Consider the following 26,266-nt stretch of genomic DNA (forward strand, 5'->3'; position numbering starts at 1 on the left):
CTTTTATTCCTTATTATCAATTATCAATAATTTTCTACTATTACATTCAGTATGTTTGTTAAATTATGTGTGGTTATGTTTTGATATTGTATGAACCTTGTGATTTTTTTTTATTAATGTGCTTTAAGAGGGCCATTTGAAAGAAATAATGTATTTATTTCAATTTTAATTTGTTTGAGAGGTATTAAAATCAACACTTCATGACAAAAGCCATGTTATACACAATGAGAAACTAATGCCACTTCAGCAATTTGTCAACAAAATTTAATTTTATAGCAATGCCTATTACAAAGCATAATGTTGTTTAGGTTTAGTTCAGGTATTTCATTTTAAAGATAATCAATAATACTGGTGTAAATGTGTCGAGGACAATCATATCACGTGACGAAAACACTACCCTACTATGAACACGGAAGTAAAAACTCCTGTGTAGCAAACAAGTGCAAAATGTGAAGTGTTTAGTAAAATATAGTGAAAATCTAGAGCTAGGAATCAAAATGAGCAACGAAGAGGAAAATGACACAATTTACGCCAACGAGGACATTACTAAAGTTGCAAATATCAGCAAACTCTTACAGAACGTGCACATTGACAAACTTTTAGAAAATGATAAAAGGGAAATAGAACGTCTTGATGAAAATGTTAAATGGTATCACAAGAAAATACCAAGAGATACAGCAGAGCAGCTGCTTAAGGAAGGTAATTTTATATTGACAATAAAAGAAAAAAAACATGCAGTGTGTATGAGGGAAGTTAATGAGGGGGGATAGGACCTTTATCGGGACTCCGGGATTGAGTGTTTTTAAGAATGGGATTTCAGTATTGATCCTTTCGGAATGCGGGAATTCTTTTTTCAAGTTTCGGGACCTCAGGATTTCATATTTTTTAAGCCCAGGATTTCAGGATTTCGTATTTTTAAGCTCGGGATTTCAGTATCAGGACCCCTCCTACCCTCCCTCATTAATGCCCTTTACTGTCGGACATCAAACATTCAAATTGGTGAAAATTTTACCGTGATTTGTCAAATTATTCTTATCGTGATTTGTCAGAGGTCTCAAGTAATTATCGTAACACTCATTTATGGGAAAAAATTAAAGTGATTCATCACAATCATTAATTTTTTAGCTCACCTAGCCAAAAGGCCAAGTGAGCTTTTCTCATCACTTGGCGTCCGTCGTCTGTTGTCGTCGTCCTGCGTCCGTCGTCGTTAACTTTTACAAAAATCTTCTCCTCTGAAACTACTGAACCAATTCAAACCAAACTTCATCTGATTGATTACTAGGCTATCTAAAATAAAGTTTGTGTTTTAATTTCCATTTCATCAAAAAACATGGCCGCCATGGCTAAAAATAGAACATAGGGGTAAAATGCATTTTTTGGCTTATTACTCAAAAACCAAAGCATTAAGAGCAAATCTGACATGGGGTAAAATTGTTTATCAGGTCAAGATCTATCTGCTCACAAATTTTTAGATGAATCAGACAACCCATTGTTGGGTTGCTGCCCCTAAATTGGTAATTTTAAGGAAATTTTGCTGTTTTTGGTTATTATCTTGAATACTATTATAGATGGATATAAACTGTAAACAGCAATAATGTTCAGCAAAGTAAGATTTACAAAAAAGTCAACATGACCAAAATGGTCAGTTGACCCCTTTAGGAGTTATTGCCCTTTATAGTCAATTTTTAACCATTTTTCGTAAATCTCCATGATCTTTTACAAAAATCTTCTCCTCTGAAACTACTGAACCAATTTAAACCAAACTTCATCTGATTGATTCTTAGGGTATCTAGATAAAGTTTGTGTTTTAATTACTATTTCATCAAAAAACATGGCCGCGATGGCTAAAAATAGAACATAGGGGTAAAATGCAGTTTTTGGCTTATAACTCTGAAACCAAAGCATTTAGAGCAAACCTATGTAAGTAAAAATGTTCATCAGGTGAAGATCTATCTGCCCTTAAATTTTCAGATGAATCGGACAACCTGTTGATGGGTTGCTGCCACTGAATTGTTAATTTTAAGAAAATATTGCTGTTTTTGGTTATTATCTTGAACATTATTATATATAGAGATAAACTGTAAACAGCAATAATGTTCAGCAAAGTATGAATTCCAAATAAGTCAACATGACCGAATGGTCAGTTGATCCCTTTAGGAGTTATTGTCTTTATAGTCCATTTTTTACCATTTTTCGTTAATCTTAGTAATCTTTTACAAAAAATCGTCTCCTCTGAAACTACTTGGCCAAATTAATCCAAACTTGGCCACAATCATTTTTGGTGTATTTAGTTAAAAAAATGTGTCCGGTGACTAGGCCATTCAACCAAGATGGTCGCCACGGCTAAAAATAGTGCATAGGGGTAAAATGCAGTTTTTGGCTTATAACTCAGAAACCAAAGCATTTAGAGCAAATCTGACATGGGGTTAAATTGTTTATCAGGTGAAGATATACCTGCTCTACAATTTTCAGATGAATTGGACAACCTGTTGTTGGGTTGCTTCTCCTAAATTGGTAATTTTAAGGAATTTTTGCTGTTTTTGGTTATTATCTTGAATAATATTATAGATAGAGATAACCTGTAAACAGCAATAATGCTCAGAAAAGTAAGATTTACAAATAAGTCAATATGACTGAAATGGTCAATTGACCCCCTAAGGAGTTATTGTCCTTTATAGTTCATTTTTTTTTAACCATTTTCATAAAATTTGGAAATTTTGCTAACATTTTCCACTTAAACTACTGGGCCAAGTTCATTATAGATAGAGATAATTGTAAGCAGCAAGAATGTTCATTAAAGTAAGATGTACAAACACATCACCATCACCAAAACACAATTTTTCATGAATCCATCTGCTTTCTTTGTTTATTGTTCTCATGAACCAAGGTGAGCGACACAGGCTCTTTAGAGCCTCTAGTTTTATCGTCTAATAAAAGAAAGTACAAATGGTGCTATCATTTTTTTAGCTTCAATAAGGTATCGCCTTGGGTCATATAGGTCATAAGGTTGTGTTTAAAATCTTCTTTAAATGTACATGTAAGTGTAGTCTAAGTAATTATGACGTCTTGAAAGGCTATTATATTGTTTAAACTACTCATAAAGCTGAATACATTTTTGTACATTGAGACTATTTTAATTTTTGCTGTGATGTTTTTTTTGCCGCATCAATGAAAAATTGCCTTTCAACATGCATCATTCAGACATAAGAATTATTTGGATTAGCATCAGACCAAACATAACCATTTCTGACACACATATTAAACCAGACTTTGAAAACTGGGATGTTACCATCATGACCATAGGACTTGAAGCCAGAAATCATCACAGCTATTTATCAAAAAGGAGATCATACACATGTGGTCAACAACAGGCATGTCTCTCTTACCTCAGAATTATGTAAAACAATGGAACATATCATCAACCGCCATTTAATTGATCATTTAGGAATATCACATTTTAATGGACTATCACTGTACAATAAGGTTCATGTGGACCCAATAGCTAAATGGCCTTTTTTTACATCAAAATTTACTCTAGAGTACAGACAAACCTGTGCATCTGGAAAAGTTTGAAGGCATAGCATGTTCTAGATAAATATAGTTCAAATGCATTGTATGAATTAGAAAATTTATTACTTAACTGGATTTTGCCGTGCACTTTTTTCATTGTTTTTTCGTTCCTGCAGAAGATGATAAAATTAACAAACAGTTGAGTTTTCCTTGATATGGTCCAATCAGGTACACAGTTTAAATATCCAATTATTGTCAGGTATCTACCGTCCATCTATGGTCCATGTCAATTAATACCCTCACTTCAATTATTACCTGTGGGGAAGTTCTCAAATCTGTCTCCCAACTTAGTTTATTATGGCACCTTCTGGAGGAATGAAAAAAAGTGCACAGCAACATCCTGGTAAGTTTTTATTTTTCTAAACATAAAACATATTTGAAATTTATTTATCTAGGGCATGCTATGCCTTAAAAATTTCACAGATGCCCAGATTGGTATGTACTCAGAGTAAATTTTGAGGTGAAAATACAGGCATTTTAGCCACAGGGTCGACATGAACCTTAATAAGACCATTAGTTATCTTGTTTGAATTGTTTTACAATTGTGATTTTGGAACCTACATGTATTATAGCTGACTATGCAGTATGGGCTTTTCTCATTGTTGAAGACTGTTCAGTGACCTATAGTTGTGGATTTCTGTGTCATTTTAATTCTTGTGAATAGTTGTCTCATTTGCATAAATACATTTGTACCACATCTTTTTTATTAACCTGGTTTCAGATAACATAATTCCTGTGAAAATCGACCGGTGAACTTAATAGAATCAGTCGCCCAATCATCTGTTATGAAAAAAGAAGTTGATATGATTCTTAGATATTTCATAGGCTTTGGAACAGTCCCATATTAGCATTTTTTTCAGATGATGAGCTACTACAAAATCAACAAGTCACTTAGTGTGTGTAGATGGTGAAATGAGTTTAATGTAAGCAGCGGTGCAGCAAGATCTTGCACAACTTGTAGAAAGGGCCAGACCCTGGCAGATGACATTTCATCCAGCAAATTAAATAATGCTTAGGCTGACCAGGAACCCTGTTGTTTGCAACAACAACATAATAGGGCATTACCTGGAAACAACTACAAATGTACATTGTATACATGTACATGAATTAACATCAAAATCAAATCAAACACTAGGATTATTAAGAAGGAAATCAAACAAATGTCCAATGATACAAAAGAGAGTGTCCATACTAAAGGTTAGTTAGACCACACCTTGAGTATGCATCTGCAGTATAAGATATACAAAAATGCTGAAATGAACAAATCTATTGGGTTCAAATATTAGCTCCCCCATTTGTAACAAAAACATATTCCTGGGAACTAGGACCTGTTACTAACATCCTACAGACACTTGTCTGGTAAAGCCTAGTAAAATGCAGAAAAGGAGTCAGGCTCATACTCCTATATATGATTTTGCATGGAGAGGCATCAGTCAGCATATACCAGATTACATCAGGAGACCAACCGTAACAACCAGGCAATATCAGAGACAGGTTTTCAAGAGTCAGGAAATCATGGATGCCTATAAATACAGCTTCATCCCTAGAACGATTCATTGTTGACTGGAATCAACTACCACCTGAAAGTCCTGTCTAAGCCCCCACAATGGATGCCATCAGGTCTGATGTTAGAATTCTTGTTGTACAATGTAACTGCAGATATCTAATACTAGATTAGGACTTTTATACAATGTAATTACCTGAAGAAGTGGCCAAAGGTACATCATCTGATCAACCAAAAAAGGGAAATTAACAATAGGGAAGGAAAATCGTCTGTGTTGTCGTAAATTTTTGTTTTGAACACTAGTATCTTTTGTGAAACTGATATATATCCAAATCTAGAAAGGATATTTGTTGTGTTTATATTAGATTTATTAAATCCTTCATTACAGTTTGAATATTTCTGGGTAAGAATGTAAAAGTAGAATTTGAAAAACATAGAAATGATACAATATAGTTGCATACATTTGAATATTTTCAAATTTCCACATCATCTGTCCATGTGCAGATCTGCTGTCTGACTATAACCCTTCCTACATGCTGGTAGGAAGATTTTGTACATTTGTTGAGTCAGAATATGAAGACATAGAATGTATGTAGTTTTCTGTGTTGAATGACATTCTGTTCAAATTCAATCCCCTTTCCTGTACACAGTTACATAATTGTAATATTTTACAAGGTTGCTAGTTTTCTACTTAAACAGTTTTCTTTAATATTATACATATATATTAGTACATTTGGATCATATATTTGTTTTTAATTAAAGGTTGCTTATTTTAAGTTATATGTATTAAAAGTGTTTAATAGTGTTTTATGTCCTTGGTGGTTTATTCACCCTTGATGTGAAAGAGATACAATATTGTATCTCTATGACTTAGTGTACTTGTCATTTTAAAACGCAGAGGATTATTTTATCTTTGAGAGTTAAAGTAAAGTTATAAATAGAATAAGGAAGTCACGATCATTACCTAGATTATAAAATGTAAATTGAATTAAGATTTTAGATGTGGTTATCAGTAATCTTGCCTTCTTGCATTGATGAAAACAAATTAAATGAGTGAACTTCAAATGATTTTAAATTTTTCATTTATAAACCACATCATAGTATAAGGAACTGATGTGTATTGATTTATGGTGTGTTATACATGAAAAACATTTTTAAAAGGACATAATAGTCTTTAAATGGATAGAAAACCTTATTTTAGTCAAAAATAATATTCCCTGGCAGTGGGTAACACCGACATCTTCCTTTATTCAAAACATAAAAAGTCAAAGTTCAGTATGGCTTGCCAGTACTTTACATGTATGTTAAAAAATGGGTAAAAGCTAACTAACAATGAAAAAGCTAATTTCCCCATACATGTAGCTATAAACTTTTGAAAGAACAAGAAGACTTAGCATTAAGGCAACACCACATATAATTTCTTATCACATATATATTAAACTATATTAAGCTTAAATTCGAAAAATGTTAGTAATAAAAAAGTACAGTATTGTTTTTTTCATCCATTTCTTTAGAAATATATAAGTTTCATTGTTCAATGAGGCTTTCTGGCACCCCTTTTTGTCTTCAAAAAGAATTCTGTAAGAGTCCTTACTGAATGAATTATCTAACGAAATGACCCACTAGTATTGTTAATTGTTTTCTTCAGAGATCTTTCAAACAGATAGATTTATCAAATTGTTATGGAAAATATCTCTTCAACATTCAAAAATTTATTTGACAAATTGATGATATTAAAAAGAAGAATTGATGGTTAGATATATTTCACATGTACTTTATATTTGACATACATTTTGAATTGATTTGAATTGAAGTACTTATATTGAAAAATGACTAACTATGCCGATGATATCATCTTCAGGAAATATTGGTCTAAATGTTCAAATAAGGTGACACAATTTCTGATTTTTTTTAGCTCGCTATAAATTATTTCAAGTCCTCCTTGAAAAATAAGTATTTACGTATTGTATATTGTTTTTTATAACAATAAATACAAATCTGTTCCACAGTCACTTCCACTGTCTGTCTTTTAAATAGTTTTTTTTTTATATAATGATTCAAGCAATCAATAAATGTAAAGGTGTTTGAAACTAATTCTAGTAATTTTTAAAACATTTCAAATAAATAGTTTCAGTTTCTCTAATTAAAAGTATATATATATATATATATATAAGAAGATGTGGTATGATTGTCAATGAGACAACTCTCCACAAGAGACAAAAATAACACAGAAATTATAACAACTAAAGGTAAGCGTTCAGCCTTCAACAATGAGCAAAGCCTATACTGCATAGTCAGCTATAAAACGCCCCGAAATGATAATTTAAAACAATTCAATGAGAAAACTAATGGCCTTATTTATGTAAAAGTTGAACAAGCATGTCTGTTTCCATTTTACAAATTTTGTAAAAAGGAAACATACCAAAATGAATGCTGAATATCTTAATTAGTGAAACTGAAACTATTACATCTTATGACATGTCAGTTATTATAAACATGATAAACTTGTTTTGTAAATATGGACCGGTTCAGATTATATAGGCCGAGGACTAATTCGGAGTGTCTATATTATCTAACAGGTCCTGGTATAACATATCGATGGATTGAAAGTCCTTTACAACTGTATCATGTAAATGGACTTCAATTTTCCTAACGTATAATTAACATTGTTTTTTTGCAAAATTTTTAATTTTGACTGTCAAATTGAATAGAAGCATAAGGTCCATAAATTTAAAAATAGTAACAAGGCTTCATTTACATGTTATATACCCTTTGAATCATGTGATCATAATAACCAATGAAAAAAGAAGAATGATACACAATATATATGTTCCGGACCATATGAGTATTTGGACCATACGCGTATGGTCATGACCATATGGGTATATACTCATATGGTCCGACCATAGGCGTATGGTCGGGGTAATTAACAGGTACATTTAAATGCTTAACTCTTCATATAACCCTTCTAGATGTCACGTCATTAAAAAGACACTACCAAAAGTCATTTTATCATAGATCTATTAAAAAAAAAATAATAACAAGATTAACAAAATAAAATAAGCAGTTTCACACAGTAAATTTCATCACTAGTCAAAACTATAGTTAACACATTTTTTTCATTACCGATAATAAATTATGTTTAATATTACGAGTGAATGGCAAATTGTCGACCTGGGAAGATAACTTTCAAAAATATTTTAATTAACTGTTACACACGAAGTCAACTGTTTTTCTATAACCTGACGTAAAAGTCGACAGGATAAAGAGTCTAATAATTTACTCACTTTTGAAACTTAATATAATACGCATTAGAAGTGCAAAATTCATAATTTTTATACTCTACGTGTTTTGTTTTAAAAAAAAATGAATGACATCAACGGCAAGGACACTCGTTCATTTTTTTAAGTTGTCTGGTGATATGATGTACTTCAGTCATATTACGATATTGGAGATCTAGAGGTTTTTAAAATCACCGTAGACGCATCGGAATGACTTAGGCCCCAAGAAAAGCTATGGTACATGTACCGTGTGGAAGTAAATGTCACGTCCCCTACGCATAAATGCAAGAATTAAGTAATCATTGTTTTTTTTAGAAAGATTTCTAATGCATATTATTGAAAAAAATACCTGTATGGTCCAAATACTCATATGGTCCGGCCCGTTTATTACCAAACGAGTATATACTCATATGGTCCGACCATACGGGTATGGTTGGACCATATGAGTATACGCATATGGTCATGACCATACACGTATGGTCCAGATACTCATATGGTCGGGGACATATATATATAATATACTTTATTCATGGATTTCATGGTAACTTGTGAACCATGAATTTCAATGAACAATGAACTACAAATTTTACATAATAATGTATACAGACATTGTTTAAACCATCAATCAAGTATCTATGAAGTTTTTCTCAATCCACGAAAATTGGTACCTACAACATATATGAATCCACAGTTCTTAATCTTGCTTTTTGGCCCATTATTAGAAAATAAAACAAAACAAATGCAGAATACTGAAAATAATGTGTCTTTGCATGCTGGGGATGCTGCACAACTAATGTTAGAAATGTATTTTATGTAATATTTTTTAGGTCTTGCCCATGCTAACTTGGATGGTATGTTCTTGATAAGAGACAGTACCAGTTCAACACAGGACTATGTAGTTTCTGTCACACATAAGGGCAAAGTCTATCATTTCCAGATCAAAGAAATCTACAAAGGACATTACCAAATTGATGAAGGACCAATAGTTCATGGTAAGATTCTATCAGCAAGACAATATCTATAAATGGCAAATGTTTCCCAAATTGTTTAGACACTTTATATATGGTATAGGAGTGATTTTAGCCTTTTTTGTGTTTTGAGCCAAAACAATAGAATAATGATAGAAACTGTACACAGAAAAGATGATCAGCAGTTATACAAGATCAACAAAAAAAAGAGAACTTTGTCATGAATTGTATTTTAATCCACAATGTTGGAGAGTGTCCATTGTTAAAGATGTTCATAGAAAAGACTGTAGTATAAAAATATGTCAACTGGCTGACGACACAACCTTATTTTTAAAATCCAAAAAGGAAATATCTTTAGTCATGAACTTAATAGAAACATTTGGCTCATTCTCAGGATTAAAATTAAATAGAACTAAAACAGAAGGAATTTGGCTAGGCAGACTTAAACATCCTAAGATAAATTCGAAAGAATCAATTGGACGAAAGAACCTATAAAAAGTTTGGGCATTTATTTTGGCTATAATAAAGAAAGCTGTCAAAAACTTAATTGTCAAAAACAAGCTGATAAAATTGAAAAAATTATAAACATGTGGTCAAAAAGAAAGCTAAGTATGCTAGGAAGAATAACTGTAGTCAAGTCTCTAATACTGCCAAATATAACATATATAGCAAGCAACATGATATTACCAAAAGATTTTATACAAAACATCAAAACTATGATATATAACTATATATGGAATGGGAAAAGAGATATGATTAAAAGAGATAATTTGTCGCAAAATTATACGGAAGGGGGATTAAAAATGATTTGTATAGATACCTATATTTCAACAATTCAACTAAAATGGATAAAACAATTATTGTTTGAAGAAAATGATGAGCAACATTGGAAGATAATTCCAAAATATTTTTTGAATAAGTTAGGAGATAATTTTTTAATATTCAAGATGAATATAGCCAATATAAATATTATTGAAAAAAATATATTAAAACAAATCCCAGAGTTTTATATGCAGTTAATAAAGACCTGGATAAAAGTAAAAGAAAAAACTATACAAAAGCCTACATTGTTTTGGGAAATAAGGAAACAAATAATATGGGGCAATAAATATATTAACATCAACAATAAATGTTTACTGTTTAAAAACTGGATACAAAGCAACATTCTGGTTATAAACGACTTATTAGATAAAGATGGAAATATATCCTCAGATATCATACTAAGTAAACTAAAAAATAAGGAAAACTGGATAGCTGAGCTCACAAAACTGAAGAAAGCTATTCCAAAACAGTGGACCAATATCATCAAAAATTCACCTTCTAAACATACACAAGTCAATATAAATATAAAAGAAAATCTGAACATCATAAACAAAAAGCCTATTCAAACCCTAAATAACCATGATATTTATAACTTCTTACTAGAAACAAAGGAAATGCAAACACCTATTGGCTTTTTAAAATGGAAATCATACTTTACACTAGAAAATACTAATCTAGCATATGAAACATTAAAATTTATCTTTACATTTTTAGATGATAATAGATATAAAATATTTAGATGGAAACTACTTCATCATATACTTCCCTGTAATCAACTATTAAAACAATGGCATATAGTAGAAACAGACACCTGCTTACACTGTAAACAAATAGAGAATTATGAACACTTCTTCCTCAAATGTTCATATTTTGAATTATTCTGGGAAAAAGTACAACAAATTCTTAAGAAACTAAATATTGGAAGACATGTTATCAATCTAAAAAGCATAGCTTTTGGATATAAAATACATGATAAAGAATACTATGGACTCAATTTACTTTTAACTATTATTAGTTACACAATATATAAAGTATACTATATGTCTGACAAAAAAATAAAAGTTATACAACCACTCAAAATATTAAGACAAGAGATCAGAACTTTAATTGAAATAAGAAACTTTTTAGGATATAAAATTGACAGACTATTAAAACAATTTAATGAACTGAATGTCTGACTCATTCACCCAAATACAGAGATTATACTGTAATTTTCTTCAAACATGGCAAAGGTATAATTACCTGTTTATGTTTATGTATATACATATAGATTCTTACATTGATACCAGTGGATTATCGGATTTATCCAATCGAGATAGTTAAATTATCAATTTTAAAGTCCGAGCCGCCTCGGCGAGTACTTTAAAATTTATAATTTAACTATCGAGATTGGATTAATCCGATAATCCACGAGTAAATATGTAAGAATCTGTTTCTCTAATGATTAAAAAGACATTTTCTTTTTTTGTTAACCCAAAATCCCCTTTGAGTGCCTTTCACATTGCACGAAGTTGTCAATTTCATTAACACCTGTTATCATATTTTGATTCTTCCAGTTAGCTAAAAATGTCATGACCCTTAAAATCATCCAATGATCATTTGAGATCACCAGCAACCACACGTTGATTAAATTTTTTTATACAATGGGTTCGGAAAGGGATAAATTTCCATAGAATTAGAGAAATGTAAATATTTGATTTGAAATATTGAGATTATACTGTAATTTTTCTTCAAGCACAGCAAATGTATAACTAACTACCTGGTTATGTATGTGCATGCAAATTATAGTGTTTATAAATTGTGAGTTTAGATTTGACTGTATTTTCATACAACAGTCAGCTGTTGTTTTTATATGTATTTGTTATGTTTCATGGTTATTACTTGTACTATATATTATTCGTCTTTTTTTGTTGTTGTCCACTCATATTTTTTCCCCCACCAGTTTAACGTTATCCAAGACATAACGTTACAATCTATAATCTGACATAAATGACAATTACCTGCAATTGATAAAATAGCATCCGATTTTACTGTAGTCATATTTGGCAAAATGCATTTGCATATCAATCGAATATTCACAACAGAAAAAGATAACGGCATATCAATAATCCTTTCAAAACAAATATTTTGGAAACGTTTCCTTGAATAAAAAGCACTTATTAGTTTATATTCCATATATATATGCACTGCACGTGTTATCTACCTTCTTTGTAAACAAAGATACTAGTTTAGAAAATCATTCAGGCAAAGACATGAATTATATCCAGATTTAAGAAAATTTGCGTACTAACATAATTAACCATAATTTTAGATGTATTATACTAATGTTAACGAGGCCGGGATAAGGTACGGGTATTTGATGTATATATTAACAAATGTAAATATGTTAATAAAACTTAGTTTTAATGATAAAAAAAAAAAAAAAAAAAAAAAAAAAAAGATGTTTATAGACCTAGGGGAGCAACACAGGCTCTATAGACATGATCGAGCCTCTAGCTTTAAAATCCATGTAGAAAATGTTTTATCATGAAAATTATTTGTTGTATTCAATGTTTGCAAGTGAATTCAATTTCTATAAACTAATGATTTTGTGTACTTTTCAGGTCTTGACAAGTTAGTTCTTCATTATCAATCATCACCCAATGGATTAATTACACAACTTACACAACATTGCTGTGCAGAAATACCACCAAATAAGGCAAGACAGCTAGGTCAGACAAATGTTTTACACAGGGCTGTTGTAGAAGGTAAGAACATTTTTTAAAGATGTAAATTGAATTTGATTTGTTAAGGTTAATATTTACTTAAATTGATAGCTAACAGATTTTAATTTTCAAGGCAGAGATGTGTATATATTATATATAATTAGAATTTAAAGTGCTTAGAAAATCAACCTAACGATATAAGATTAGATCTGATTCGTACATATTGGTTACCATCCTACATCATGAAGCTATATGATAGTCTTCAATCAACACAAAATTCAATAAAATTCTTGAAAAATTTCTATCTGGTTCTATTTTGGTTTTGGAATATTTAAATTTTTTCAAATGCATATGTCATCCTTTTTACTCTTGTAGTTTTAGCATTACAAAATGTGCTGACTAGTTAAATACTTACTAATCAACAAAACTTTGTTTTAAACAATATTATTCATATTATATCTTATGTTTCTCGTTTATGTCTTATGATCATGTTATGTTTTATTTTATATTTTAAGGAATACCAGACCAAGTTAGAAAAATTTTGAATCATAGATTATGTCCTGATATAAATGCTAAAACGTCATGGGGTAAGTGTTAATAAAACATCATGGGGTAAGTGTTAATAAAACATGAGGGGTGGGTAATAAAACTCTATGAGGGTAAGTGTTTTAAAAACACCATGGGGTAAGTGTTAATAAAACATGAGGGGTGGGTAATAAAACTCTATGAGGGTAAGTGTTTAAAAAACACCATGGGGTAAGTGTTAATAAAACATGAGGGGTGGGTAATGAAACTCTATGAGGGTAAGTGTTTAAAAAACACCATGGGGTAAGTGTTAATAAAACATGAGGGGTGGGTAATAAATCTCTATGAGGGTAAGTGTTTAAAAACACCATGGGGTAAGTGTTAATAAAACATGAGGGGTGGGTAATAAAACTCTATGAGGGTAAGTGTTTAAAAAACACCATGGGGTAAGTGTTAATAAAACATCATGAGGTTGGTGGGGGGATAAGTGTTAATAAAACTCTATGAGGGTAAGTGTTTAAAAAACACCATGGGGTAAGTGTTATTCTAACATGACGTCCTTCACACACTTTGAGTACACACCCGTGGTAAAATATGAATATATTGCATTGGCTGTTCTGATCGTACTCCCATGTCATATGTTTTTTTATGAATGAAGTACCCGACGTCATAGAATGATGACGTTATAATTTAAGCATTTTACGGGGACAAAACACGCTTTTGATACAGAAAATCATCACAACAAGGAAACGTAAACAAACGATGCTAAAATGTGGTATAAGCCCATTTTCTTATATACATAGAAGACATATAAGAAAGTTATCATTAAAATTCATCCAAATCTATCTAAATAAGTTTTGTGAATAGTTTGAGCATGTCACTAATTCTGTTTTCTCCGTTCTTTTACGCCAATCTAAAAGAGAGTTAATTTATGGGAACGGCAAATAATGGCCTCCACCTAGAGCGCTTCGATCCAAAACAAATGCCGTATTTGTCCTATTAGAATCGAAATAATTCATGGGGGCTTGAATATATCTAGATTTTACCACGGGTTGTCCCTTTATGCCGATATTTTACCCCTCGCTATCGCTCAGGGTAAAATATTTGTCATAAAGAGCCAACCCGTGGTAAAATAACGATATGTTCAAGCCCCCATGAATTATTTCTTAAATAAAACATGAGGGTTGGGTAATAAAACTCTATGAGGGTAAGTGTTTAAAAAACACCATGGGGTAAGTGTTAATAAAACATCATGAGGTTGGTGGGGGGATAAGTGTTAATAAAACTTCATTAAGGTAGGTGTTAATAAAAAAATCGGGGTTGGTGTTAATAAAATACATGGGAATTGGTGTTTATAAAACATCATTGGTTAAGTGTTAATAAAACATCATGGGTTGAGTGTTAATAGATCATCATGGGGTAAGTGTTGATAAAACATCATGGGGTTTAGTGTTTAATAAAAAAAATCATGTGGTAAGTGTTAACAAAACATCATGGGGTAAGTGCTAACAAAACATGGGGGTTGGTGTTGATAAAACATCATGGGGGTTGGTGTTTAAAAACATCATGAGGGTTGGTGTTAATAAAGCATTATGGGGTTTGGTGTTAATAAAACATCATGGGGGTAAGAGCTAACAAAACATCATGGGGTCAGTGTTAACAAATATCATGGGGTCAGTTTTAACAAATATCATGGGGTCAGTGTTAACAAAACATCATGGGGTCAGTGTGAACAAAACATCATGGGGTCAGTGTTAACAAAACATCATGGGGTCAGTGTTTAAATATCATTGTTTTAGTGTCAATTAAACATCATGAGGTTGAGGGTTGATAAAACATCATGGGATACATGTTTATAAAATATCACAGGATAAGTCTTAATGAAACACCATGGCCTAAGTGTTAAAAAGGCATCATGGATAGGATTAAAAATAATATTGAAATATTAAAAAACACCAAGGTAGTTTCAAAAGATGGGAAGGTCCATAAAACATGGGAAAAAAATCAAACATAAGATAAAATCAGCCAATGGAATGAACTGTCCTACATCTGGTTAATATTTATATGTTGGCATATCACAACAAGGTAATGCTTTTCCCAGACTGTCTATAATGTCTGAATACTAAATCCAGTGGATGTGTACTAATTGATGTTTTTGTCTGGGGAAACTTTGTCTATTTATTCAGTTAAAATTGACTTTGAACTACCTTTAAGTAACTGTATATAAATTTAAGACTGGTACTTAATGATTTTTTCAATTGTTAAGGTTTTGACTATTTTGTGGTGATGAAATAAGATGAGTGAGTATTTTATGTTTTCTGGAGAGGGATTACTCCATGTTCCAGCTTTTCATACTGACATACAATAATTCTGATTTTCTATTTACATAGGGTCTACTTGTCTCCATGATGCAGCAAACTATGGCTTTGAAGAAATTGTGAAAATATTAATTGAAAAAGAGGCTGATGTTGAGATGATTGACAAAGCTGGGTTTACAGCACTACATGTAAGGTTATCTCAGGCCATTAATATGTTTTATATATACAAACCTTAATAGATATGATACTTCTATGGTTAAACTTACCAGTACATTTTGAAGTTTTATTCTCTGCTGAAAAACATTTATTCTTCTCTTTTCAGCAGAAGCTCAACACTTACAACCAAATTGTGTATCTGGCCAGGCACCTGTTGCATATTAAAAAAAAATCAACAATAAATGCAGCAATTAAACAGCATAAATAAAAAACAATATACAAATGTACAACAAGAGACAAGTTGTAAAAATGTTTTACAGAAACTATCAAAGATATGCCATTACATGCATGGACACACAAAAAAAATTGGCCCCTCACTGCAAGTTCCTAGAATAACAAAAGTTACAAGGAAGAAAAAAATAGCTTAGATAGAAATCTCTAGTATAAAATATATATATATATAAATATTTATTGAGACAGCATTAAAAAGTGCTCAAACAGTTGCTGCAAAAAAAAACTTGATCTGTTGATACCCATGGCTTTATTATGTATACATAAGAGGAAAGAGCAAATATCAAAACCTAGAACATTAAATTTACCTATGACCTTGAGCTCAATTTCAAGGTCATCAACCAAGGACCTCAAATCAAAAGACTCTAGGCCTCTACTTCATATTGTGAATGAGTTATATTACCATACAACTAATATTAGATATAAAAGGGGGACAAAATTGCATTAAATGTTCTGTACCCTTTCAAGTAAAATTTACGTGTTACGACATGTAGCAACTAACAATTGTATGAAAATATTTTGTCGATATCTTGTATGATTTCTGAAAGTAAGAGATAACAAGCCAAAATCAAAAATTTTAACATGACCTTGACCTCATTTTCATTTTTTTGGACCAAGGACCTCAAATCAGAAGACCATAGGCCTTTATCACTTATGGTTTTTCAGTTACAAATTTATTTTATTTATTTCAATATGAAAGCGAAAATAACTCTCCTATAGAGTCTTCTTAAAGCTTTGGTCAAAATATATACTAGCATCCTGAGGATATGAAGAGCAATTTGGAAAAATAAATTTGTCGCTTTCTTTTACGGTTGCAGAGGAGATCTAATAACAAGAAAAACAGTGTTTGGGGAGATAACTCTTACAAAGAAAAGTGTTGGGTTAAACAGGGTCAGTTTCAAAAGCTTATAGACTGTATGATATCATATACAAAAAACTAAGCAACATCTTTTGAAACATTTTTACACAGCAAGAAAAAAATTAGCCGGAAAAAAAAATAATAATAAAAACATTAATAATCAGAACAAATTCTATAGTTCTTTCCAGAAGGAAAGGTGGAAAGACCTAATTAATTGTTAAACTTACTCACTTTATAAATAATAGTACCTTAAAAATGTAAATATTACCCTTAAATCTAGGAAAATATTACTACATGTTCAAAGGTATTCTATTATTTCTTTTTTATACTTAGTTCATGAAGAAAAGATTTGATAAAAATATTTTCAAGCATTTAATGTCCCTAATGCATCCTGTTTAATCCTATGTGTTACTTTCATTTCAGAGAGCATGTGTGACAAACAGACCAAGTATAGTCAAGATTTTAATAGAGGAAGGAAAATCTGATGTTCAACTGAGATGTCCAAAAACTGGTTGGGTGGCATTACATGTTGCCGCGTACAAAGGCCATAAACATTGTATACAGGTATATAATCTTATCAATGCAGCTGGTCGAAAGGTGGAGTAATTTTTGATAAACCCTTAGATTTATAATTTTCCATGACTCTTTGTTAGGTCATTGCCATCAATCAACAAAAGGCCAATTATTATAAGTTTGTCAATCTTACACATCAGTTTGTGTATGTATATGTCTGTCACTAATTTGTTCAAACCTGGTTGTTTCACTTCCTATATACAAGGTGGGTGGAAGATGTCACCTTTCCAAGCTTAAAAATGTGTGAATAGGTCAGGGAAATTATCAGAAATATTTGATTAGGTCAATAAGGTTCCAATAACTTAGTGTTCCCAACTGTGTTTTTATGCCCCACTTACGATAGTAGAGGGGCATTATGTTTTCTGGTCTGTGCCTCCGATCGTCCGTCTGTGCGTCCGTGCATCCGTTCGCTTCAGGTTAAAGTTTTTGGTCAAGGTAGTTTTTGAAGAAGTTGAAGTCCAATCAACTTGAAACTTATTACACATGTTCCCCATGATATGATCTTCCTAATTTTAATGCCAAATTATAGTGTTGACCCCAATTTCATGGTCTACTGAACATAGAAAATGATTGTGCAAAGTTCAGGTTAAAATTTTTGGTCAAGGTAGTTTTTGATGAAGTGAAAGTTACATCAATTTTGAAACTTAGTACACATGTTTCCTATGATATGATTTTTCTAATTTTAATTCCAAATTAAAGTTTTGACCCCAATTTTCACTGTCCACTGAACATAGAAAATGATAGTGCAAGTGGGGCATCCGTGTACTATGGACACATTCTTGTTATCAACCAATTTTCTCTCTTTTGACACTTTGTTATTCCACTAGTACTCTGCTTACATTACACACCACATGAAATCCAAACAATGTGGGAAAAGAGTATATTTTAATCTACACAATATATAAAAAGATATACATTTTAAAAATCTATATTAAATGCAAATAGTGAGGGAAACAGAAGCCCAATGTCACCCCTATCAATTAGGTACTGTAGTGGACCCCTAGGTTCAAACCCCTCAGAGACAGGTATTGAGCCTGTAAAAGAAGTACAAGGAAGAAAACTACAGTGAAAGAAAAGGTAAAAAAGATATTTCAACTAAGTTACCCCTGTGCATTCATACAATAGTTTCTGCTTCCTTTGCATTCCAACCCTATTTGAGTGCAGTAATTAAACTTGCCATAGCTGTTAAAGCTATCCCTTTGGTATCTTTTGCCTCTCTTTTACTAGATGGTGTTGTATACATACAAGAAATCTGTACTTGTGATATAGTTTACACCATGACAAGTTATAGATCAAGTTAGCATTTTCTTCTAATACAATAAATTTATTACCAGCAGGGGACTAATGCTTGTTACATGTATTATTTCATTTCGAGCTAGTCAACCGAAAATGCTAACCTATTTAGATAAAACAAAATGATAATAACTTTTTTTTAAACTAATTTGAATAACTGTGGATTCATTTATTTTCATGGTACCAATTTTCGTGGATTGCGGAAAATTTGCCTTTTTTGTGGATATGTCATTTGTTTATTGGCCAACATCTGCATACGACCTGATAGAAAAATTTTACTTTGTTAATATTTGAAATCTTGGTTCACCTGTACCCAAGAAAGCCACGAAAATTGGTATCCAACTAATAATAATAAATGAACAGCTCTATAATGTAGTTTTGTTCAAACTGATGAGTCTACAGTAATAACAATTCCTCAATTATTGTGATAAAATTGTGAGAAATTTGCATTGAAGTTAATTTAGTGAGGATTTGTAAAATATCAAACAGAGCATATAGTTGTTATTTTGTTCTGTTGTAGGAATTACTGAACCATCATGCACCATTATTTCCCAGAGCAGAGGATGGATCTACTCCTTATGAATTAGCAAAGAGATATAACAGAACAGATTGTTTACAAATATTAAGTATGTGTTTAATTAGCAGAGAGAAATATCAGAACGGATTGTTTACAAATATATAGTAATGTCACATTATGTGGATCTATTATTATTCATTAGATACCAAAATTCATGGGTACATGAGAACCACAAATTTCAATGTTTAACAAAAGACAAATTTCTATAAAGTTGTATCCAGAAGTTGGCAGAACCACAAAATCCCATATCCACAAAAATGCAAGGTATCTTTAATCCAGGAAAATTTGGTATCCACAAAAATAAATAAATTCACAGTATGTGATAATTAACCAATTATTACAATCTAATAAAATCTTGTTGTGGTTTTAAGAATTTAAGGTGCTTTTTTTTTTTTATTATTTATCAGTGACGACTCGTCCCTTTACATGTATCTTCCCACATCTCATTTAAGGTCAAGTTACAGTAAATGGGCTATGTCTTAGATTTCACTAAAATTTGGCATAGAGCTCTGGCTCGATGAACTTCAACTGAAAATCGAAATAATAATGCATTTATCTCAATTATCATTTGAAATATTACTGATTGAATTCTTACAAAGTGGGTGAACATTTGTATAGAATGCACATAAAACCGGCGAAAACCCTTCTAAAATTTGTCTTAAAATCGCAAAATCTCTTATTCTACTCCATAGATTTTTCTTATAAAACTATATGTTGTTGATACATAAATTTCCGTTATAATGATGCAAAATAAAGATAGGTTCATCGACTTCGTTTTTACGGTATACATCATTCAAAGTTGCGTTTTTTGTGAAAAAATCCAACAAAACGTCAAAATAATCGTAACGTTATCGCGCCACAGGCCGTAAAACGTTGATTTTTGAAGTTTTTCACTACCAATAAGGTAACAAATTGATTATTAGATAAAAAAACAAAGTCGGTGACCCTATGATTATTTTATATCATTAAAACAGAAATTTATGTGTCAACAATATATAGTTTTTTTAAGAAAAATCTATGGAGTAGAATTAGAGATTTGGCGATTTTAAGACAAATTTTAAAAGGTTTTTCGCCGATTTTATGTGCTTTCTATACAAATGTTTTCCCATATTAAGAGAAATCAATCTGCAACCTTTCAGAAAATAAAAGAGATAAATGTATTATTTTTTCGATTTTCAGTTGTAGTTCAACTAGCCAAGGTTGTATGCAATTTTTTGTCAAAATCTGCGACATAGCCCATTTACTGTTCCTTGACCTTAAAAGCACAAAAATCTTAGTATTTCAATATCTTATTGACAACCAGATCAAACAAAACAAAATATAACATTAGGAAAACTCTTTTAATATAGTATAGATATTCAACCTTTTTGAAATCATGTTTAGTAACAAAATGTTTTCAAACGTTTTTAAGTAATTTGATATCAGCGACTTGTCTATTTCAGATTTTCCAGACTACAGATCAATAAGAACAAGAAAAGAATTATGGTTTCATTCTCATATTGACAGGAAGGTAAATAATTCATTGGTTTTAATCTGAATTATGTCTCATCATTAGATGGTCACTGTGGATTCAATATTATTCCTTGAATACCAATTTTCGTGGATATCGTGGGTACAGGTGAACAACCAATTTAAATGTTCAAGGAATAACAAATTTTCTATAAGGTTGTATGCAGACTTTTTCAAAACCAAGAAATCAAATATCCAGGAAATGTTATGGTTTTCCTCAATCCATGAAAATTGGTACCCATGAAAATAGATGAATCCACAGTAATATTTGTTTTAATCTGAAGAATTATCTTAAGATCTTACCTTAAAAAATAATCACCTACGATAATGACCTTCATAAAGAGTTCTTATCTAAAATTATTTAATTGGGAAATAGTTAGCCCTGATCTGCAGTACCGTATAAATGACCTTTCACCAAGAATTACTTTCCTTTGTGAATTGTAGACTGGTTCCATACCAGACAAAGTTGGCTTTTGCCAATACAAATCATAGCAAATTGAAAGTGGTTTATCGGGGTGGTTCAACTAATTTAAAAAAAACAAAAACAATTTCTGATGACAAAAGTATTTATCTTAACAACAAATTAATGTAGTTAAAAGATTTGAAAACCTTACAGATCATGCAGATTACTCACATTACTCACAGGTAAATTTGCTCTTTCTGCTAGCTCCCCATTGTAAATAAAAGGGAGACAACTAAAAAGGTATCACTTATGACAGGGTCAATTGACAGGAATTGGCAAATAGTCAATTTACAGAACTGAGGGTATTGAACTTTTGTTGTATACATATATGTTTGTGTTTTGAGAGTCTGTTTTTTGTCGAGCCTGCAACTTTTGTTGCAGAAAGCTTGACATAGGGATAGTGATCCACCAGCGGCGTTAGCTTACTTCTTAAAAGCTTTATATTATAGAAGGTTGAAGACCTGAATGCCTCATACTTTGTATATAGATGCCTCATGTTACGAAGTTTTTGTCAGTCACATGTCCCAATGTACTTGACCTCGTTTTCATGGTTCAGTGACCACTTGAAAAAAAGTTCAGAATTTTTGTAATGTTGAATTCTCTCTTATTATAGGTAATAGGATAACTATATTTGGTATGTGCGTACCTTGCAAGGTCCTCATGCCCTTCAGACAGTTTTCACTTGACCTCGACCTCATTTCATGGATCAGTGATCAAGGTTAAGTTTTGGTGGTCAAGTCCATATCTCAGATTCTATAAGCAATAGGGCTAGTAAATTCGGTGTATGGAAGGACTGTAAGGTGAACATGTCCAACTGGCAGGTGTCATCTGACCTTGACCTCATTTTCATGGTTCAGTGGTCAAAGTTAAGTTTTTAAGTTTTGGTCTTTTTATTTAATATTATATGCCAAAGGTCAACTATATTTGGTTTATGGAAATATTTTATGATCTATATGTAAGTCCTGCAGGTTTTATTTAACCATGACCTCAATTTCACGGTTCATTGCACAGTGTTAAGTTTTGGTGTTTTGGTCTGTTTTTCTTAAACTTTAAGTAATAGGTCAACTATATTTGTTGTATGGAAGCATTGTTAGCTGTACATGTCTGCCTGGCGTGGTTCATCTGACCTTTACCTCATTTTCATGGTTCATTGGTCTTTGTTTAGCTATCTTGGTTAATGTTAAGTTTATGTGGCAGTTGTAATAAATCTTTATACTTAGGACTATCAACATAGTATTAATGATTAGTAAAGAAGGCGAGACATTTCAGTGTGTGCACTCTTGTTGTAAAAAATTATCAGTATTTAAATAAGATGTGCAACTGAACCTTTTGGCTGAGCTATTTTCACCAAATGTTATAGAGATATAACAAGGATTTCAACATAGTGCCATGGGATACCACATTTATACAAATACTCAAAGATAGTGAGCATGTGCAATTGAATTTTTCTAAAGTCTGTTAATCATGGTTGTTACCTGTATAAGAAAGATTTAATGTGGATTGAATCTGTCAACAAATAGTTTCACTTTCAATGTTGACATTCTTTTCCAATAATAGTTAAACATATCTGGTGTTTCTTTAAAGGGATGTGAGTCACCTTCAATTATTATTTTCTTGATTTAACAGACAATGAATCCCTGTCAACTTACATCTTTTTAATTTCAAGTGATGGGAATCATTATGAATTATATTCTCCTCCATTTCAGACTGCTACAATGTTATTAGAAGCTCATCAAAGCAAAGAAGGACTATTTCTAGTACGGAAAAACAAGAAAGATGTTAACTATCATGTGATCACAGTGTGTCATAAACATCATGTATTCAATTATGAAGTCAAGGTTAAGGTAATTATTTTATTAAAGGAGTGTTGGTCCATATTTATAATATCACTACTGGTCATATAGTAGTTATAGCTGGGTAACTAAACTAACCCTTACATTTTTAATTGGTTCAAATTAGATTTAGAACAAGTCTTCATTAAATAGCAAATGTCAAGAATTGGAAATTGACCTGTCATTTGTTTTTCCATTTTATGCCCAGTTGCTAGGCTAAGTGGTATTAATTTTTACCCTTGTCTGACTGTATGTATTTATGTCCAGAAATTTGTTTCTTTTTTATAACTTTTGATTGCCTCAAGAATGCTTATTATCACCAAACACAGATATATTTTGAATTTGGGTGGTATCATGTTCACAAGTCTCAAGTAATGTCCATTTATAGATTAAAAATTCATTTATGCACTCTGATTTTACTTTCTTAGTTTCATTTGTATACCCCCACTTTAAAAAAGGGGGGGGGGTATACTGTTTTACCTCTGTCTGTCCATCCGTCAGTCCGTCAGCCTGTCCGTCCCATGAATATTTTTCGTCACATTTTTCTCAGGAACTACAATACAAGGATTTCTGAAATTTGGTTTCAGGGTTTATCTAAGTCAGCTATACTGTGTGATGCGTTTTCAGATTGATCACTTGACAACTTCCTGTTTACCGAACACTTGTATGATTTTACACATGATAGCCAAGTTGAACATTTTTGTCACATTTTTCTCAGGAACTACAATACAAGGATTTCTGAAATTTGGTTTCAGGGTTTATCTAAGTCAGCTATACCGTGTGATGCGTTTTCAGATTGATTACTTGACAAATTCCTGTTTACCGAACACTTGTATGATTTTACACATGATAGCCAAGTTGAAAATTTTCGTCACATTTTTCTCAGGAACTACAATACAAGGATTTCTGAAATTTGGTTTCAGGGTTTATCTAAGTCAGCTATGAAGTGTGATGAGTTTTCAGATTGATCACTTGAAAACTTCCTGTTTACCGAAAACTAGTATGATTTTACACATGATAGCCAAGTTGAAAATTTTCGTCACATTTTTCACAGGAACTACAATACAAGGATTTCTGAAATTTGGTTTCAGGATTTAAATAAGTCAGCTATACCGTGTGATGCATTTTCAGATTCATCACTCGACAACTTCCTGTTTACCAAACACTTGCATATTTTTACACTATTGATATTATCCACTTGCGTCAGGGGTATCATCAGTGAGCAGTAGCTCGCAGTTTCACTTGTTACTTTAACACTAAATACCCTGAGCAATTTATTATGACAACATACAGAAACAAATGTCATTTAATATCAAGAAAACAAAATGTCAATAGGGTTGAATTAGTATATTGACTCTTCCACATTTATAAACAGACACATCTATGTCCCATGGCAACATTCTTCTTTTAGTTAGTTTATAGCACACTTTGTTAGAATAAAAAAATACCAGGGTTAGAATTGCACATAAATATTTCTTATAATGTAATAAATAACCTGCAGAAAGGAGAAAGTAACTAGAAAAGTCTGAATGTAGGTACATCTCAAATTTATGAATAAATAAGGAAAGAAACTTTTTCATAACCATCCTTTGCTGAGATATCCACAAATTGTACACAATTAACATCAAAATTTGCAACAATTTTTTGCAAAATTTAATTTCTGATTTCACATTTATAACCAAAAAATCATAATAACAGTGACATCAACTATTTAAATAAAGTTTCTTGGATTTAAAAAAAAAATATCTGTATTTGAAAGAAGTAAAATAAAAATTGTTGCAGTTGGCACACAACTATTTTTTAGAAGCATTATGATAAAACTGAAGCATGATTATGAATGTATATGAATATTCTCATATACATAAATTGGATGGAATAACATTTAACGAGTTTTAAGTAAATGCAATTTTACAATTTTTTTGCCTTCAACAAATAAAAATAATGATAGCTACTGTGTTTAGACAAGTGAAAAACTAAACTATCTCTCAATATGCATTAAGATATATAACATTTGAGTAAACATATTAATTATGACAATTTCAGGACTTTAGGGGCCAGTTAGTACATTATATAGATGATGGACCATTATTTGATGGCTTAGAGAGATTAGTAGAACATTACCACAGAACCAAAGATGGACTTATAACTACATTAACCAGTGCTCTCTCAACTGGTTTGTTTTGTTAAATTTTTATGACTTTAATATTGTTTAAAATTATCAGAGAACCTGATTCCAACATCAAATCATGTAAATACTATATTTGTTCACCTTCAACAGTAAAATTTAAATATTTAAAACGCTCAGCAAGCCTTGGGTTTTAAATTTGAAATAAGTAGATGTCTGAAGTGGATAATTATTGTATGACTATCACACTCATTACAGTGGTAGAATCTATATACATGTACATAGCACCACAGTAGATTTAAATTATAGATAAAAAATATATGAAAAATATCTTATTTATCAAAATTGATTGCATAAGACTTTTATAGGTAAATTGCACAGAATAAGAAATCTTATTATATTTACCTCATGCCACTTTACATATTTTGATAAATATAGATTCTTACATTCATACCAGTGGATTGTTAGATTTATCCAATCGAGATATTTGAATTATCAATTTCATAGTCCCAGGCTTGGCGAGGACTATTAAATCTATAATTTAACTATTGAGATTAGATAGATCCTATAATCCATGAATAACTATGTAAGAACCTGTTTCTCTGATGATTACAAAATAAATTTTCATTTGTTAAACGAAAATCATCTTTGAGTGCCTTCCACATTTCACAAAGTTGCCAATTTCATTAACACCTGTTACCACATTTTGATTCATCCAGTGAACTGAGAAAGGTTATGACCCTTAAACTCATCCAATATTTTCAGAGATCACAGGCAACCACAAATTGACTCTTTTTTATATAATGGTTGTTGAAAGGGATGAGTTGTCAAAGAATTATAGAAATATATATTCCATAACTGCAACAAGCGTATTTCAATATTTCTCCACTCAAGA

The 26,266-nt window shown here is 31.3% G+C and overlaps 1 protein-coding gene across 1 annotated transcript in view; it reads left to right on the forward strand.

The window, feature by feature from the left end:
• Nucleotides 1-216: 216 nt before the first annotated feature.
• LOC134712616 (tyrosine-protein kinase HTK16-like) overlaps nt 217-26,266 on the forward strand; it is a 40,546-nt gene continuing 14,496 nt past the window's right edge. Inside the window, exons 1-10 of the mRNA XM_063574343.1 lie at nt 217-699; nt 9,183-9,347; nt 12,749-12,892; nt 13,366-13,437; nt 15,766-15,881; nt 17,423-17,563; nt 19,386-19,491; nt 20,885-20,952; nt 23,121-23,258; nt 25,290-25,419. Of these exons, the coding sequence (XP_063430413.1) occupies nt 498-699; nt 9,183-9,347; nt 12,749-12,892; nt 13,366-13,437; nt 15,766-15,881; nt 17,423-17,563; nt 19,386-19,491; nt 20,885-20,952; nt 23,121-23,258; nt 25,290-25,419 (1,282 nt within the window). The 5' untranslated portion in view covers nt 217-497. The remainder of the gene's footprint in view (nt 700-9,182; nt 9,348-12,748; nt 12,893-13,365; nt 13,438-15,765; nt 15,882-17,422; nt 17,564-19,385; nt 19,492-20,884; nt 20,953-23,120; nt 23,259-25,289; nt 25,420-26,266) is intronic.

This window comes from Mytilus trossulus, chromosome 3 (assembly GCF_036588685.1).
Source record: "Mytilus trossulus isolate FHL-02 chromosome 3, PNRI_Mtr1.1.1.hap1, whole genome shotgun sequence".
Classification (NCBI taxonomy): domain Eukaryota; kingdom Metazoa; phylum Mollusca; class Bivalvia; order Mytilida; family Mytilidae; genus Mytilus; species Mytilus trossulus.